At 40.6% G+C, this 17,929-nt stretch overlaps 1 protein-coding gene across 8 annotated transcripts in view; it reads right to left on the reverse strand.

The window, feature by feature from the left end:
• Positions 1-775: 775 nt before the first annotated feature.
• CNTRL (centriolin) overlaps positions 776-17,929 on the reverse strand; it is a 36,833-nt gene continuing 19,679 nt past the window's right edge. For 5 of the 8 annotated variants that reach the window (XM_056351872.1, XM_056351871.1, XM_056351869.1 and 2 more), the window contains 26 exons: positions 17,708-17,887; positions 17,215-17,394; positions 16,536-16,652; positions 15,980-16,118; positions 15,045-15,184; positions 14,363-14,549; positions 13,809-14,113; positions 13,244-13,449; positions 12,879-13,071; positions 12,370-12,500; positions 12,099-12,239; positions 11,853-11,979; positions 11,202-11,366; positions 10,280-10,439; positions 9,432-9,547; positions 8,152-8,369; positions 7,574-7,731; positions 7,291-7,364; positions 6,401-6,589; positions 5,222-5,447; positions 4,712-4,917; positions 4,306-4,425; positions 2,867-3,136; positions 2,695-2,757; positions 1,903-2,106; positions 776-1,588 (listed from right to left, as the gene is read on the reverse strand). In XM_056351872.1, the coding sequence (XP_056207847.1) occupies positions 1,505-1,588; positions 1,903-2,106; positions 2,695-2,757; positions 2,867-3,136; positions 4,306-4,425; positions 4,712-4,917; positions 5,222-5,447; positions 6,401-6,589; positions 7,291-7,364; positions 7,574-7,731; positions 8,152-8,369; positions 9,432-9,547; positions 10,280-10,439; positions 11,202-11,366; positions 11,853-11,979; positions 12,099-12,239; positions 12,370-12,500; positions 12,879-13,071; positions 13,244-13,449; positions 13,809-14,113; positions 14,363-14,549; positions 15,045-15,184; positions 15,980-16,118; positions 16,536-16,652; positions 17,215-17,394; positions 17,708-17,887 (4,299 nt within the window). In that variant the 3' untranslated portion in view covers positions 776-1,504. Of the gene's footprint in view, positions 1,589-1,902; positions 2,107-2,694; positions 2,758-2,866; positions 3,137-4,305; positions 4,426-4,711; positions 4,918-5,221; positions 5,448-6,400; positions 6,590-7,290; positions 7,365-7,573; positions 7,732-8,151; positions 8,370-9,431; positions 9,548-10,279; positions 10,440-11,201; positions 11,367-11,852; positions 11,980-12,098; positions 12,240-12,369; positions 12,501-12,878; positions 13,072-13,243; positions 13,450-13,808; positions 14,114-14,362; positions 14,550-15,044; positions 15,185-15,979; positions 16,119-16,535; positions 16,653-17,214; positions 17,395-17,707; positions 17,888-17,929 lie in introns of those variants that run through there. The other 3 variants (XM_056351873.1, XM_056351870.1, XM_056351874.1) reach the window with 3 other exon arrangements.

The raw sequence follows: 17,929 nt of genomic DNA on the forward strand, positions 1-17,929 counted from the left end.
CAAGAGGCCAGGGCCAAGCCCAGCATGAGGGGTGGGAGCTGGGTCACATTCCCTGCCTGTGGAACTGTGGTTGCTGGGTGCTGTGCTGCAGGGACCCCTTTGTGCTTGTGGCTGAGGGAGGGTGAGACAGAATGAGGGGAAGGGGGGGCGGGGGAGGCTCCCTGCTGGAGAGGGGAGTCCCCATTACAGTCAAGGCTGGGAGGGGCCTCGGGAGCTCACCTGGCCCAGCCTTTTGTGGGACACTGAATTGTTCTTGCTGTAAAAAAAACATACTACGTGATAATACCCCCAACAGCAATGCCTGAGCCACGTTTGTAGCTGCTGTTCCATCACGTGTTGGTTCTGCATCTTGTGGTGACACATGCTTTCACCTCATCTCACACTCTAGCATTGTTTTGCCACTGCTAATGAAGAGACTTGCTGGGAGCTTCATGAAGCCATTGCCTATAGCCACATCTTCAGTGCGGGATGGGTGGCAGACACCAGCAACAGCTCTGGCACAGCAGTGTAGGAGGAGCTTCACTCCCTGCAAGGCAGAGCCAGAGCGGGCACTGCCAGCGCTGCAGGTGTAAGTGTCCTTAGGGACAACTTACACCAACAAAACACACTGACCCCCCACAGATGAAAGCAAGCGTCAACTACTGACACTTCAAGGAAGTACTGAAAAATAATTGTATTTAAAACATCCGTGCATTTGGCAACAAATAAATGGACAACTCTGTGTCTTTAATAATCAAGTTTTCTTTGCAGTAGAAACTGAAATGAAACAAAACTGAAATGAAACAGTTGTTTTAAACATTTAAATCCACATTTAAAATAGTTTTTACAAACAACCTCCAACTTACATACATAAAGCTCAGTTACTCATACAAACACATCACAGTACAGAGCAGGCCCTGCGAGCTGTCTGAGTAGTGGCCAGTGCCTCCCTAGCCCAGGCTTGTGAGCAGTGAGGTAGAAGTGGCCGAGGGTGGGAGCTGCGGCCGGGGGTCAGGCACTGCTGGGGCATGGGCAGCACTCGCAGGCCTGGCTTAACTCCTGCTGCCTCGCACCTGCCTAGGAGCAGCTCTGAGGCTGCTAGAAGCTTTACTTAAGCAGCTGCCATACATGAGAAGAAATCTATTTTTAACTTAATTACAGAAGAATGCTTAAGTACCAGGCCAGTATTACAACCAGGTACAACTGAGTTAGACTATAGGCTGTCTATTAAAACCAGAGAAGTGTTCCTGAAGGATCAAGGATAGCACTAGCTCAGCATCCAAGCTGATCAATGCAGCAGCAATTTCTCCATGTCATCCGAATGTACAAGCAGCTCTCACCCGCCATCTGCTTGAAAATACTCTTTTGGCTCATAGGTGTGTATCAGGCATGAGGACACCAACCGCGGGAGCGCCATCACGGGAAAGGGGCAGCACGGTGTGAGAGCACGCCTGCCCCTGGGCCAGCGCCAGCCTCCACCAGGACTGAAGGCAGCTCTCACCTCTGGGCCTCACCGAGGAACTCCTCACGAGCCAGAACGCGTCATCTGCACTGCCTGTGACACCAGCGAGACACCAGCCGGCCTGTGTGCAAATCTTGTCAGAGTAGCCTAGAAAAAGGAGTAAGGCTGTACTAGTAACGTCTTCAATTAGCAGGGACACATTAATCTTCAGAAGAAAAAAAATATCTGGATTTCAAAGAATAAAAGGTAAGATTAAAAACCAACAACAGACAACGCTGAGGAAAACTTACACTTTTCAAACAAGTTCACTGCTGCCACAGTAACTAAGTGGACACAGGATGAGTACCCCACCTCCCACCACCCTGCTGTGGCTCTAAGATGGCGAGCAGATGCTGTAACAGACTACCAGTGAGCTAAATATTATTAAAACAAACCCAGAGTTCCTGTACACAGGCTGTTACCTGAGTTTTGGTTAAATTCAGAGTGTGACGAAGAGAGAACAGACTCGAGCTATGGGCTAGAACCAGTGGGTCTGAAGAAGTGCTGCTGACGAGGTCATCCAGCGCATCAACCTGTCGCTTCAAGCTGTGCAGGGTGCCTTCTGTTTGCTGCTTTCCTCTGAATAATACGTCTGCTTGCTTGGACATGGACTGCCGGAGCTGAGCCTAAATAAATCATTAGTTCTATTTATATCCAGCTAGTGTAATTTTCAAGACCGTATTTAAGACATCTGATGACCTTGAAGTCAACACACAAGGGATGCAATGTTAAAAGAGTCTCAAACCACAGGCAGATGGCAACGGTTTTACAAATTATTTTTAACTAGCTCGCCTCCTCCCAAGCCAGAAATAAGCCCCATTTCTATGGCCTTTATCATTCATTACATGCCTGAAGAAAGCGCAACAAGTACATTTAATGAAAGTCGGCCAGCACCTGTACTTAAGAGCGATCATGGATGCTCCCAAGCCCTAACTGGTCATATTGCAACATACCGTAGTACAATATAAATGAGGGAATTTTGCTGGAATACTCAAAACCCCAATTAATTAAAATAATTCATCTTGATGCAGCATGCAGCTGCTAGGCTTTCTTTTATTGTTGTCCCCCCCCCCCCCACCAAACACTCTGTAGCAGTAGGGTACAGAGTGAATACACCGGAGCTGGAGCAAGATCCCCGCGCTCCTGGGTCGTTCAGATTCATTTTAGAAGGGACCCAACAGCTGTTTTAGCGCAACCAAGGAGCCACGTGCCACCTTCAGCCAATCTTCGCAGTGCTGCAGTTTTTCTCGGAGAGCCTCTCCACGCCATTGTTCATCCTTTTGGAAACAAAAGCACAACTCAGCAAGGGAGCGTTAAACCAAAGGTACCAATACCGCCATGCTCAGCTGCGGCACTAGGAGCAGCTACTTTGTGAAAGCATTTTACCATTAAGATGGCTTGCGAAAATTTCAACTTTTCTTCCGATGAGAGGAGTCTTTCTTTAGCAGCAGCAAAGGGATCAGTCTTTAAGTGATCAGATTCACAGTGCAGACTTCCCTTTACTTCAGAAGATGCTTCTGTATCTTCCAGCAGTTCTGAAGACAGGCTTGAAGATTTCAACCCCATCCTAATTTCATCTTCAGCCTCCAGGTTAAGCAGCGTTGCTGCATTCTCTGTTTCCCTTTGTCTCTTTTCCAAGTCTTCTCGAGTTTTAACCTACATCATGTAACAGTCTCACCACTCTGCCATCAGGTTACAAATGCATCATCAATCCAGAGGGACTTCCCTCTATAACTGAACAAGGCTTCTTTCAGAAGTGTCTAGATTTCAACTAGTACAATCGGAAGTCACAAAACCTCTGAACAGATGCAGCCCTAATTCTGACATTAACTTCACCTGTGAAGCCCCTCAGATGGTAACAAAGGCACTGAAGTTACCAGGACACAACTTGATAACAAACCCATTCGTACTCTGATCTTGTGCAGTCTTCCTTGAACACTTTCCAGTTGCTAACATCATTCTCTGAAGGACCCAATTTTTAAAGGGCTTAAAAACAATTTATCAAAGGACTGGGAGCAGTCAGACAGTGTGAAATCACCTTTTAGTTTAAAGCAAGTATCAAATGCTGGCTCAGGTGGGCAATAGCAAGTTGTTAAGTGCCCACGGAGTAGTTTTGAATATCGATAACACTTAGTGGTTTGCATAAATTATGACTCTAGTCATGCCAAGTTTGTATTACCAAATCTTAACCTAAACAGGAGCCAGAGTCTGAATCCTAGACCGCAGCATTGCCTAAATTGAGCTGACAGCAAACATTACAGTGCAATTGCTGTGTAACTTGGGAGCATCCAAATCCAATTACTCTTAATGAGTAGCTAAGACTAGCCCCTCCACGCTCAGCCCACCTCCGAAGAGCAGTCCCTTTTTGAAGCATCATTTTACTGGTCGAGAAGGGCTGATGCGTTTGAACTGACCAGAGCAGTGCCTGCAGTTCTCCCCACGTGACAGGAAGGCAGCCCTGCAGCTGGGCCACTCTGCTGTGGCCTTCAGGGTCTGAATCATGAAATAGCACTTTAGAGCTTGGCAGCCCTACACTGAGAACTCTGCGCAGGGCTGACTGGCTGGGGTTGTTTTGTTCCATTTTTAAACTTGGATTACCAAACTGCCTGATCCTACTGACTGTTCGCAAAGCTTAACCTTTCCCAGATGTGGGGAAACAATAATGATAATAATAAAAAAATAAAAATCACACAATCATTTTAAGTAGGTCTGTTTCTGATTGTGATACAACAGACAGGAGGAGATTCAAAACCAGTACAATATTAAACTCGTCTGGAAGACACTGCTTTCCCTCAGCCCCCCCACGTTCAGCTACGCAGGCATACCTGGGGCTGCTGGACCTGGTCAAGGTCCTTAAGGTGCTTGGCTTGCTCATGGTGATTGCACGCTACTTGTTCAGCAGTCGTTATATCACTCTGCAAACAGCTGTTTTTATGGGTTTGATCCTAGGAAAATGCAGCAAGATTGACTTTTACCCTGAGCATCCAAGAGAATTCACATAACACAATTTCTTCAAGTTAAAAGGTAAAAACAGGCAGCGTTAAATAGGAATAACTAGACGTGTTCTGCAGTACAAGCTAGAAAAACCGAAGTTTGGTTGCTTCAGGTTCAGTCTAGTCACGAAGTTAATGCATTACTTGGTTCCTCCTAAGATAAAAATGGGTGTTCTATCATGTTGCCATTTAAAAATAACCTAAATGCCCAAACATTCTCCCCTTAGCCAGGACTTACATGCAGTTTTCTTTCCAGCTGCATACTTTGCATTTTCATTGCTTCTTTCAGACTCAGAATTTGTTTTTCTGCTTTTTTCTTCTCTGATGCTATCTGATCTTGGAGATGGTTTAGCTCAGACTTGGAGACTTCCAGTTCTTTCTGAAGAGCCTGTATTTCGCTGTTTTTTTGTTGTAATTGTAATTCTTTTTCTGAGAGCTGATGTCCTGTAATTAACATTTTTTAACAACAATCCTGATTATCAGAAACATACGTACCCTGGCATATTTCATACACATTACAAGTTTTTCAAACACATCATCTGCTGCACAATGGTGTAAAACACTGATGCCAGGTGAGAAGGGGACAGAACACCAGCTGGCTTCAGAATTTCTGTTTTGCACAAGTCAATTTAAGGATCTAGAGTCAATCCACGTGCTGTATTAGCAACCAAGTGAGATTCACAGAAAAATGTTTGTTTCATTAGACTTAGAACACAGATGGAAACCACTGATTTGTGCAATGACTTACTGCTTTTTCTGACAGTTTCTTCAAGTGGTGCACATTGGGAATTCTCCTTTTCCAGCTTACTGAGGTCTTCTTCTGCCAGCCTTACTTTTGCTATTGTCTGCTCCAGTTTCTTCTGTTGATCTGTTAGCTCCTTTTCCAATCGTATTTTCTCATCTTTCACTTTAGCAGTATATTTTTTCAGGTTTTTTCCTTCATGCTCTGACTTTTGCTTGAGGCGATGAAGAATCTGCCAAAAAACCCCACCGCTTCAAACTGTAGCTAGTACCAACTCAATGAGAACACGATCACCAGAAAACAGTATAGAAGATAAAGCAGCATAAACTGTAAAGAATTGTAGTCTAACACTCCCTACTGACAAAAAAAGTTTTATCAGTTTTTCTTGTCCCTCACTTTTGGTACAGCTCCCTCGGTTTTTCTTTTAGGTAACACTTTGTTGAAACTGCTCAGCCGACCTAAGTTAATTTTACTACAGGAATATATGATTAAGCCCTAATTTTTATGAACAGCCGATGGGCTTTGCACAGAAATACTGTAGAAGAGAACAAAAGCTAGCGGCCAATAACGATCCACTCAAAGTCAGAAGAAAACTCCAGGATAAAACATCCTGGATTTTTTTCTGCTTGGTTTTGGAATTGTGGAATGCAGCTGGAGTTAAGCTTTGATTTCATTTGCAATCCATTATATCATTTCAGGTACTCTACATAGTGTGCTTATCTCCCAAAAGAAACCAACAGCATGGGAAGAAGTTCTCTGAACTATGTCCAGCTGCTATTATCTTGGCAGCTGACAGACCAGCATTATAGAGAATGATCTGTACCAGTCCATCTCCTCACCCACATCAGCTACACCAGCAGCCCAGACACAACACTGCAGCACAGGGCCTGCCACTACGTTAGCCCTTCTTGTGCTCACTGCTGACTTTACAGCAGTTTTGTTACCAGTTCAGTATAAGATGACCCTGCCAGGGAGGAAGACACAGTACTTTGTTGTGCTACACATTAGTTTTCACTAAAACATAACTGAATGTTGAAGCTTTTTGTTTACTGCTGTTCCTCTAAAAATGAGGCCCGATGTTTCTTAAAGCACTGGTATATTATTTGTAAACTTGCACCCAAAACTTTTTGACCTGCATTATTTTTTAGGTCAAGAGAAAGTGAGGGAAGCTGGCAGGCTCATTACCGCTTCTTGTTCGGCTAGCTCTGTTTCTTTCTCTTCAATCTCTTCCTGGAGCTGCTGCAGTTTGTTCTCCCTCTTTTTCTGTCTCTCTTGGCAATCCTTACATTTCCTTAAATACTCTAGGATATCTTCTTTCAGGGTTGCCTGCTCTCTAACCAACTCATCCTGACGCCTTGTATTATCTTTCAAATCCTGCAATATAAAATACAAAATCGAGTGACATAACTAGTGGGTAAGAGTAACAGCTCTGGCTAAAAGGCTGGCATTTGAAAGAATGTAACTGAACACTCCAAATCACACTGAAGATCACCGTCCATTTAAGCTAGCCACCGAGTGAATTAACACAACAGGAACCATCAGATGAAGAGCCAAAAGATGCTGTTTTGTTTTGGGTTTTGTGTTGGGTTTTTTGTTTGTTTTGTTGGTGGTTTTTTTTTTTTTTTTTAATAAAGAAGAGTATCTTCTTCCTAAAAACAATAAACCAGGGTCTGGATTGTTTTTCTAGGAAGAAGATGAATTCAAAACTAAAAAAAAATCCACAAAACCTGAATCTCCACCAAAGCAAACAACCAAAACCAAAGCAAAGCCACACACTCCCAATTGGCACAAATGATCTGACTATGAGAGTTGTCACAGCTGCCACGCAAACAGAAAACCCAGAAGAGAAATTTGGTTTGGTACCCACTGTAGTCCAAATCACTCCAAACTCAGCACAAACATGGCAATAAACTCACCATTGTTTATTAGCTGTGCAAGGCTCTGATGTTGAGCTAGTGTGCCTAGGTGAAAAACAGGTGATGGACTGCAACTGTTGTAATAAATGACACCCCTCGTTTCTGCGCAATGATCCTACCCACTATGTGAAAACAAGTAGGTACTTCACTAAAACTAACCTGTTCTACTAGTTGAAGCTGTTGCCTGGAGTGATCTAATTCTCCTTTCAGTGTTTCTAGTTCTTCCTTTTTTTCTAGGAAAATAATTGGCAGAGATTTTCAATCAGCAATTTGAAAAAAATTTGAAAGTTTCCATCTTTTTGACCTGTTAAGTACTTTTTTTGCCTGTAAATATCTGAACATTTGAATTTATTGGATATCTGATGTCATACAGTATAGCGTGTCTTTTAACACAATTTCTCTTAAAATGTAATACAGGTTAAACCCAAAAATTTATCTTTACCTTGAAGATCTTTCTGTACAACAATAATGCCTCCATCCAGTGACTTTTTTTGTTTGCTCAGTAGATCTACCTCCTGCTGCAGGTTTTTAACATCCAGTTCCATTTTTTCTACATTGGACAAGGCGGCTCTTCTCGCATCTTCAATAGCAGTTAAGTCTCTGTAAAATGCAAATACATATTCTTGGTTTGTTGGAAGTACTTGGTGAGGACTAGAAAACAGCTGCATTTCAGTAAAAGTTCTCTCAGCTCAAGGGGATGCTACCTAGTAGTCATAAGAGCAGGACAGCTGTCCCATTCCAAGACTTAACATTTCGCTTTTCATAACATTTCTCACTGCATTGCCATGATACAATAAATGCTGTTGCATTCATCAGCTCCATCGCTGAGTATTTTCTGTAAGCCTGCTGGAGACATGGTTAAAATAAAACCGCCACAGGATATAAGAAACAGCATACTCTGTATAATTGGGCTTCTCAAAGTTATAGCTGTATTTTTAATTAGGATAAACAGATATTCAAGGCACTTCCCAGCCCTTCTGATCTTTGCAGAAAAAAACCCCCCACATGTTCCCCCCCCACCTTCTGGTTTGTGAGAACTTCTTTTCCAAACTCTGACAGTCATCTTCAAGTTTTTCTTTTTCTTTATCCAAAGACTCAATATTGCTTTGCAGAGTGCGTGCTTGAGAAACCAGACGTTCGTTTTCCTCATGTTTTTTCTGTAGTAGTTGCTCCTGCCAATCTACTTCCCCTTGCTGACACTGAAATAATCTCTGAATGTTGTCCAATTTTAACTTCTCCTACAACAGAAGATATTGCGAACACCACATTTATATGGTCAAGAAGTAGAACAAGCATTAACATCTTCAGCTGCAGCAGTTTAAAACCCTTCCATTCACAGAGATCATACACAGGCTAGAGTACCCTCTGTAACTGCTGTATTGTAACAGGGATAAGTGCTTAAAGTGCCAGATTAATTTGTGTGTTTATGATGAAGGTTGGGATGAATATGAGCGTGAGGACTGTAAGATAGGGGGGTATTCTTTGTTCCATCTTGTTTAACCACCATTTCTACCCCCTCCATATGAATGGCACATCCCTTCATCACAGGGATTTTGAGAGAATGACCACTTTAAGTGCTGTGAGATGCTCAGGTAATGTAGTAAGGTGATCACTTTAACAGATCACAGTAATAGAAAGGGGTCAAGTTTATTGGCCAGTCCCTTCTTTTCCCTGTCCTTCACAAAAAGAGTAAAAAGAGAAGAGGTAAAGTCTGCTTATACACGCTTATAAAAGCTCTCTCTTAGCAAACACATTAGATTTTCTGGAACTGCACAACTGCGTAAAGCAGGGCTATCCGGGACTAACTTAACAATCCTGTAGCTACCTCGAGACTGCCAAAGGGATGCTGCTGATCCCTCTGCCCTCTGGCAGCAAAGCCGAATGTCTGTCTGTATTCATCAAAAAGAGACTAGCTGACATAGCTTTTTCATGGTAGAGAAGATCATCCAGCTGAGTTAGAAAACTGTCTTCCATACTTACTGTTTGCAAGGAAGAACACAGAATCCAGATAAAAAAAAAAAAAGACAGACTCTGGAAGCTAATGCTAAGAAAACAGTATTCATGGTTCTACAGCCACAGAAGAGCCTTCTGTCTTTTTGCCCTCTCTCCCTTACAGGCACCAAAAAAGTCCCCTTATTTTAAAAGGCCTAAGCAGACTTAAGACTTTGCTGGATAAGCTGAAATCAGAATAGAAACTGATTTGAAAGTGTAGAGACTCTGCTACCCAGATCTGAACAGAACCACAGAACATGCAGATCTATTTTTCCAGTTACTGTATTAGCTACAGAAGAAATACTTACTTCTAGAACTGCAGCCTGAGTCTTTTCTAGCTCATTGACCTTTTGGGCATGTTGTAGTTTCAAACCTTGAAGTTCATTATTTTCAAGCTCCAGCATTTCCAGAACATGTTTCAGTTCTAGTAAGGTGAAATAAACAAAACATTACTACAAGCACCTCAAATATATTCTGTCTGCAAAAAAAAAGTCACCAAGGAAAATTAAAAGACACTATACTGATATCACCCTTGTAAAAACTCTTCACGTTTTCAACCGCTGTGTGAGACACACCAGGTACTATGTCCTGTTCTACCAGCAAGTTTTGCAGGTCCCTAGGTACCCTGCTCTGCCGGCTCCCTGGAGAGTTAGTCTGGGACAGAATATCTGACTGATAAACAGTGAAATAAGGCATTTCAGATAAAGTACAGAAGTTGCAAACTGCCACTGCTTATACTTCCCACAGTCTGACAGGATGTTAACTGTCTCAAAGGAGGTTCCTCCATTTCCCCACACACCCTGATGTTTAATTCTGCTGTGAATGCAGCACAATTAGCTAATGTCTCCTAACCACACAGTGCTCAAGTGTGAGCTTAACAGATCAGTCCGGGCAATGGATTCGTTCACATTTCTCTCCGGCATGAAAAACCCCCACCCCAAACACAAAGCAGCACAGAGCACTGCCTCAAATTAAGCAAAGGGTATCTGTCAGCTCTATATAAGCTACAAGAATTACAGGGAACTCTCCCTGCAGTTGTTCACAATATTTTAAAAGGACTGAGGAACAGAAGACTGCAGCAATGTACAGCTAAGAGCTCTAACTGTATTTCTTTCCAATCTGCACAAAATGCTATCTAGTAAAACCAGGGACATACCTATCTTATGCTTGGTAATTTGCCCAAGTATTCCTTGAAGATTTTCTTCCTCTTTTCCAATATCCTTCTTTATGAAGGAAAGCTGTGTTCTTTTCTCATTGATCTGGACATGCAGTTCTTTCCTCTCATTATTAAGTTCTTCCAGAAGTAGTTTTATTTCCTGTGGAAATGTATCAGTGTTAATTATTTGCCATTTTAAAGGAAGTTTTCCTTTAAATAGAAGTTGTAATTATTTATGAAATTTATAAAGTCTGCCACCGATGTTCTGGTAAATTTAATCCCAGAGTTTATAGTTACAATTAATGGTGTAAAACAAAAAATACCAAATATTTAGGTTAAAGTCTTGCTTGCTGACAATTAGTAGTAATCTTGTAAAAACTTTGATCTACAAGTCTGACTGTAACGCCATCATTCAAGTGAATTAACAGGTAGGCCTTAAAACAAAGTCAGACAAGAAGCCCCAGTAAGAAACCCACAAAATATAATTAACCTCGATACTTTGTCTTTATTTCAGAAAGCAAGCACAGGATGCTTTTTAAGTAAATGTGGATGGAGACAGAGAGCTGACTTATGCCAGCTTTGTTGTGTTTCCCGCACACTGATCAGACTGATTTGCTTCAGCAGCTTGTCTCAGCAACAGTAAGTCATTCAGAGACTTTTATTTAATGTAATTTTGTTCTCAAGGGACCAATTCTGTAAGTATTACTGTAACTGGTGAGTTCTACTTCTTATTTGTGTATCTGGACCAAACGCTTAGTCATCCAAAACTGTAAATTTGCTTGTTCTATTTTTCAGTGGGTTTTGGAAGGTCATAGAAAGCAAAACTGATTCTGTGGAAACTTTATGGGATGTTTTTGATACTTCTGTTCTCTTCCTGTTCTCCAGAGACAGAACAAATTGAAAACTCATTTGGAAAAGTTACTCTTATTTGGCGTAGTTTTTCATTTGCTTCAGTCTCTTCATCTTGAATTGCTCCTCTGAGGTCACCTTTCTTCTGAGAAATACAGTTTTCAAGGACATGGAGCTCTTCTCTCCCTTGATTTAACTGTTGCTCCAGAAACAAGAACTCTTGTTGGTGAGTAGTAATCTACAATGTAGAAATTTAACAGAAGAAGCATCTGAAGGCTTTTACTTTTGTAGCTACACACATGCACAAGTGCAGTACACTGTTCCCTGTCAAGAGATTTACTTGAACTGCATAATGTGTAAGGATCCCATCAAAGCAATTAAGTTTTATTTGCTCAACCTGTATAATAAAGCCAATACTAAACACTAAGTTCTGATCTGGGCAGTGCAGTCCTGTACCTCAGAAAACTAAGTTTTTTACTCTGAAATTTAGTAAAGATTGTCCTAGAGAACTCTGGAGTAGCATTATGCAGGAATGCCAGAGATTGGTATCATACTTCTAAATTACAAGACAAAACAAGGACACTTACAATTACCAACATTAAAACAGACTTAAAAATTAAGTTCTTCAGTCAGACAAGGCAATTCAGAATCAAAGATTTCTCAGCTTTCAGTTACAACAAACCCAACAAAATGAGTAGTCCAGAGTTAGTAAGATAAGCCTTACCTGGTTTCTCAATCTTTCAAGTTCGGTTTTCTTGCCCTGAAAAAGGCTTTCTATTTCTCCAAGGATTTGGAGGTGATGTTCTTCATTACCTTCTGCAACTTGAATATCTCCTTGAAGCTTCTGAAGACTGACAGTGAAGATAAAACACAACTCAGAAGAAACAAGAACACCTTAGGAAGTAACTTATTGGATGAGGACATCTTTATTTTGTCTAATATAGCTTATGGTAAATTAAAAATACTTCACCTTTCAGTTAGCACTTCTATCTCCTGGTTTAATGACTGGAACTCAGAGTCTCTTGCCGCCACCATTTGGTCCATTTCCTTCAACACACCTTCTTGTTCCCTCTTACGCTGTTCTAAATTCCTTTTATCTGCCTGTAATAACCTGAAGAAGCATTTATGCCTTTTCATATTAACATTTTAACAGCTCTCCCTCTCCAAAAGCACTATCTTTGTATTTGAAAGCATCTTGTTCTCCTCTCCCCATTTCATACAAACTCACAAGAACAGCGTACCTTAATTGCTGATCTGCTCTCACAAGTTTAAGGGCCATTTTCTGAGCCCTTCGCTCTAGCTCCTTTGCTTTAGTTTCAGTACGGGACAGACTCTTTTGGGCATAATTGTACTTCTGAACAGCATCTTTAGTCTAGAGCAAAAATTAAAGATTATTAAGACAATACATTCCCATGTTATACTTCCCACATCCATAACCTGTAGGTTTGCCGTCTACAGATAACCTCCTTCTTGCTAGAATATTCCATTTGAGCTTTCTCCCTCTCTATACCATGAAGCAGAACCTTTTCTCCTCTCTTGTCCGCAGCGGAAAATCTTGCTTCTCTTTGGCAAGGACTGAAACATTTTCTTTCAGCACAAGTTATCCCACAACTTATTTTCATATAGAAACATTCTGAGAGGCTTCAGGTTATCCAAGCGAAAAAGCATTTAAACAAAAATCCTTTGCTTAAAACAACCTTAATGCAAAAGACAAATTCTTTCTGTGCTTAAGAGTTAGGGTTTTACTTACTTTCCCCCGCATGCTCTCAAGTTCCACTTCAGCTTCTGAAAGTAGCCTATCTGCCTCTCTGAGCTCTGCTCGTCGTTTCAGAAGGGTCTTCTCTATACACTCAATTTCGCCTGCAATATCTTCATGATGTTTAAGAGACTTTTCTAGTTGAAATTCTGCAATAATGTTGTCACTATACCCTTCAATAAAGTCCCTAAAAGGTCAGGAAGGAAGACATGGAATTAAAATACAAAATGCCAGACGCCCAGAGCCTCCTGAAGTTCTAGTCCATTTACATCAACTGTCAAAACTGACTTTTATTAGAAAAAAAGTGTTAGGCATTTCCACATGCTCACTTTAAATGCATTCTAGTGCAAGGTCCTTACTTGCATTTGTTCTGTTTTTGAGCTGCTTGCTGTTGCTCTGCTACTTCATGTTCCAACTCTTCTCTCTCAAGCAGAAGTTCTTCAATGTTTCGTTGCAATTTTTCCACTTTTTTGCATTTATGCTCAGCTGCCTCTGACCATCTATCTTTGTATTGCTGAGACTTTAAGTAATACACAGTGTCTTCTAGCCTCAAGACTTCACTCTCCTACATACAAGAAATACAAAACCAACTAAACACACACACAAAGAATAAAAATCAAGACCTATTTTCTATTTCACTTCTCCTGAAACAAATGAGCAGGTACTGATAGCAAACATCAAACTATTAGCATTGAAGGTAGAGCATTCTTATCACCAAGCTCGCTCAGATCCAGAACCTTCCTAGCAGGGACTTTTTTTTTTTCCTAAAAACCTGACCTAATCTGTGAAAATGAGGTTTTGCTTTTTTGCCACCCCCTGGCCCCCCTTTTTTTGGGGGGGCAAAGCATACATTAACATGTTCCCAATCCATTCTTAAGTCAGTTGCCTATGGTTAACCCTGCAGCTTACAGCTCTGTATCTTACCAAATCATGATGTTCAGGCACATTGCAGTGAAGCACTCCAACAGGAATGAGTGGGACAGTGAAGTTTGGAGGAAGAGGGCCATAAACAACTTGGGCTCCCACAGGAGGTGGGCCATAGATAACAGATCCAGGAGCAACTGAATCTCCACCTGCAGGAGGAGGCCCATAAACCACAGTTCCCTGAGGTACAGGAGCACCATCTGGAAGGACTGTGTAAATAACTGTACCAGGTGGTGGCACAAAGGGAGGGTCTTTGTGATCATGAGTTTCTTCATTTCCTTCACCATCTTCTTTTGCCCTCCTATCTTTAAAAAAACCAATAAATATATTTTAAAATCACTTATTCATTAAAAGACATTCTTCAAAGGCACATTTCAAATACTATGTGATGTACAAAAACCTAATAAATGCTGCTTAAACTGAATAACAAGTTCAACAGTAATAAATATGTATAATTCACTCATGCACATAAAAAAAAAAATTCACTATGAACTCTTAAGCAAGCCCACCTTCAGTATGCTCCTAAACATTCTGAGACCACGAGAATGACGTACCTTTACCAGAATTTCTTTTGTGCAACCTCTTTCTGACTGGTGAGTAAACCCAACATCCTCCTTGATCAGGCAAGTCTTCCTTCCTGCACTGCCTGTCCTGACCACCCCCTCCTCTGAGTATGAATGGGCCAGAACATCGTAAACAAACTCCAGAATCTTTTGTGCTGCCCGAAGCTGGAGTTGAAGCCTAAAGAAAAAAAATCCATAGATGTTGATCTAAAAATAAAAAAATCATGTAAAATAATTATCTGTTGTAGACATTCTAAAGCACTGATTTTTTCCCCCCCAAGAACGGGCTATACATACTCTGCTTTCTCTCACTTCCAAGCATGATGCTGCTTCAAAGGTGAGCACTAAATATATTTTACCAATATTTATCTTAAATTCAGACAAATGCTGTTTTGCAAGAAATGTTTGCCTGCGACATCCCCTTTTAACTTTTACGCAAATGAATTTACAGCACTACACTGTGAATAACAGTCTCCAAATTTTGCATGCACTAGATTCCTATTATTACACAGTAACAGACTTTATCAGGGAACGTTTGCATATGTGTGGTTTCCGTATTTCTCTTACATGCCAGCTAGTACTTTTTCCTTAAGCTTCTCCCAGACCTAGCATGTTTATAATGGACTTTCCCATATCAAATTGCTTTCCACATAATAGAACTTTTATTTCTGACCTGTGAGGATGGCATGTAATACCAGTATCCCCTTCTTTTCAATGGATCTGCTATACTTGTGATATAATCATTCTGGTATGAAAGCACATTTTTGAGCGCTGCAATTTCATCTTGTAAGTTGTCAATTTCATCTTTGCTACCTGTAGATTAATCATAGTTTTACATGCTTATAAGGCAAATAATTAAGTCATAAATGCTGCATTCAGCTTTTCCCTCATTGTTATCCTGTTAAGCTGAAACAATATTAAAAAAAATTGCCAGGGAAACAAACTAAACGTTACTATATAGTGATGTAGATATACACTGGCCCTTGCAAGTTTGTCACTTTAGGACTGTAGAAACAAAAGTTCACATACAGGTAACTGATGCTCTTTTCTCTGGTTAAACCACACCACCTTACATGGAGAACTCTGACAATGTTCCAGAGCAGTAGAAACAGAATGCACAGCACAATTACTGTTTTCTAAATAGTTGTAAAATGTCTTGTTAATACAAACTAATGAAAAATAACACACTGCCACTCTGATTTTCAAACTGATCAAAAACCTAATTAAATTTCCAAAGATCACGTGCCATGTCAACTGGCAAAGCCAGAAACCTAGACATGCTAGTGCCACTGGCTGGTCCTTAACTATCCATAGCCTCCCTTCTTCATATTTCAAAAGCAAAGACTCATACACTTCACGTAACTGCACTGTGTCTTGCTGTTTGCTTAATACACATAGATACAGAGAAGCCACTGAAGCACAGTGATTGAAAGACAGAACGTATGCTGTGTAGAACTGTACTGGAAGGTATTCTGAGCAGTTTATTCTCCTAGAATAAACTTGCAGAGCTCTGAACAGCTTCTCAGATCAAACAGCAAGAAATACCGCGAGGAAAGTGAAGTCTTCTGCATCTGTGCTTATCTGCAAGAACTGGAGAGAAAAGATTACCTGTCCTGGTATTATCCAACAACCGTCTTAAACGGTCAATTTCTGCCTTTTGTTGCTCCATAGCTTCATTTAATTTATGAGTTTCAAACTTCTGAGTGCCTGATACAACAGTCTCCTCACCAGCTTTCTCCATTTCACGCTGAAGATATTTAAAATATATAGTTTAAATCAAAGCAAATTCAATTTAAATTACACTGCGCTAAAACTTATTTAAACTTTCCCATCCACCCCTACAAAAATACTCATTCAGCAAAATGCATGTACCACTTTGATGCAACAAAATTGTTCTTCCCATCCCGTCCTATGACTGAGGTTTACAGACATAGCCACGTAAAGGCATTCAAGTGAACATGTGATAGTTTTCCTTAAAAGTCTGCTACTCCAGTCAGATTTTAATTCTGTTCTTTGGCAGACATCAGGGAGGGGAAGAACACTGTGACAGGAAATCTTGAGGAAGGGCAGGGCAGGCACCTCTAAATACGGCATTTTCAGAAACTCACTGAATATATCTATTTTATCCTACTCATAATATAGAGCAAACATCACTCCAACCTACTTGTTCTTCATTTTCTTTGAGGAGATGTTGTAACAATTCTATTTCTGCTTCTGCTCTGGCAAGATCCTGAGCTGCACGAGCTGCCTCAGCACAGAATTCTTTGGTTTCCTCAATCTCCTAAAATTGAAATTTTAGTTTGAGCTTCAGTTTGCAATGCCACTCCACAAACTTGCAGCTGTCTCATGCAGCTTTCTGAAAAGCTGACTGATGATAAGTATCACAACCTGTCTTTTCTAGAATTCCAGAAATCGGTGATGTAAAATCATGTTTCTCCTTTAACTTTATAGTATGCCTACAGAGATGTTAGTATGTAGCCAAAAATGGTTCCCAGTTTTAAAACTTGAAGTTTAAGCACAAACTTCCATCATCCTTTCTTTTGCTTTTCTGTCTTACATAATGTATTCATGTTGTTTGACTTTCAGTTAATAGATTAAACTTGCCTCTCCCTCATCTTCTAACATACAGCAAGAACACCTGTCCACACCCAAATTTATGCAAGCAATCATCTACTGTATTTCAAGATGAGACTCCATCTGAAGCAAGAGCTCCTGTGCAGCAAGACAACTCAAAATAAAGCTCTGAAGCTGAATTTAAAACACAACACTAGGACTGCTACCATTCTGATAGCATTAGAAAGCACTACTTGTATACAAGCAATTAATTATCAGTGTTGATTTACCTCAGCTCGCTCCTGATTAATTTTGAGAACAGTCCCATGAAGAGCCTTTAGCTGATTTTTAGCAACAGAGAGCTCTGTGGCTGCCAGTTTATCTGAAGTGCTGACTGCTCTCTTTAATTCCTTCAATTCTTTATGCAGACTGACAAATTGCATTTGTGCCCTGGCATCTTCTATTTTTTTCTGAAACCAGGAAAACAACAGGTTTTATACGTTTTAAGTAAAAAGCAGCATGGAAAAAAGGCTTTCTCTTGGTACGACTTCCCCCCCTGCCCTCCGCCAATTTGTATTATATGCACAGAAGCAAAGCAGGAAAAAAAAAACTAAAGCAAGGACAACCAATAAAATCCAAGGGAAAAAACCCCCCACATTATTTAACCTTTGTGTTCCTTCCTGTATTTGATCTATCCTAGAAAGCAAAATAATTCATAAGTTACTGAATCTTGTTTTCCTGAGCAATCAAACAGTGCATGAACTTGTCCTTAGCCATTCCTACCATTTTTTCTAACTCTTCCAGTTGAGCAAGCATTGTCTTTTTCTCTTCATCTGCCTTTTGGAGCTGTTGATAAGCAAGGCCCTGAATTTCTTCCATGCTCTTTATTTTTTCACGTAATTGTTGAGTTTCATTCTTTAACTGATGGACCTTGTTCTTATTCTGCGCGTTTGCAACTTTAACCTACAAGTGAAGTAAGACAGAATGAGTAGCCAGATTTTTTTT

The sequence above is a fragment of the Falco biarmicus genome, chromosome 9 (assembly GCF_023638135.1).
Source record: "Falco biarmicus isolate bFalBia1 chromosome 9, bFalBia1.pri, whole genome shotgun sequence".
Classification (NCBI taxonomy): Eukaryota; Metazoa; Chordata; class Aves; order Falconiformes; family Falconidae; genus Falco; species Falco biarmicus.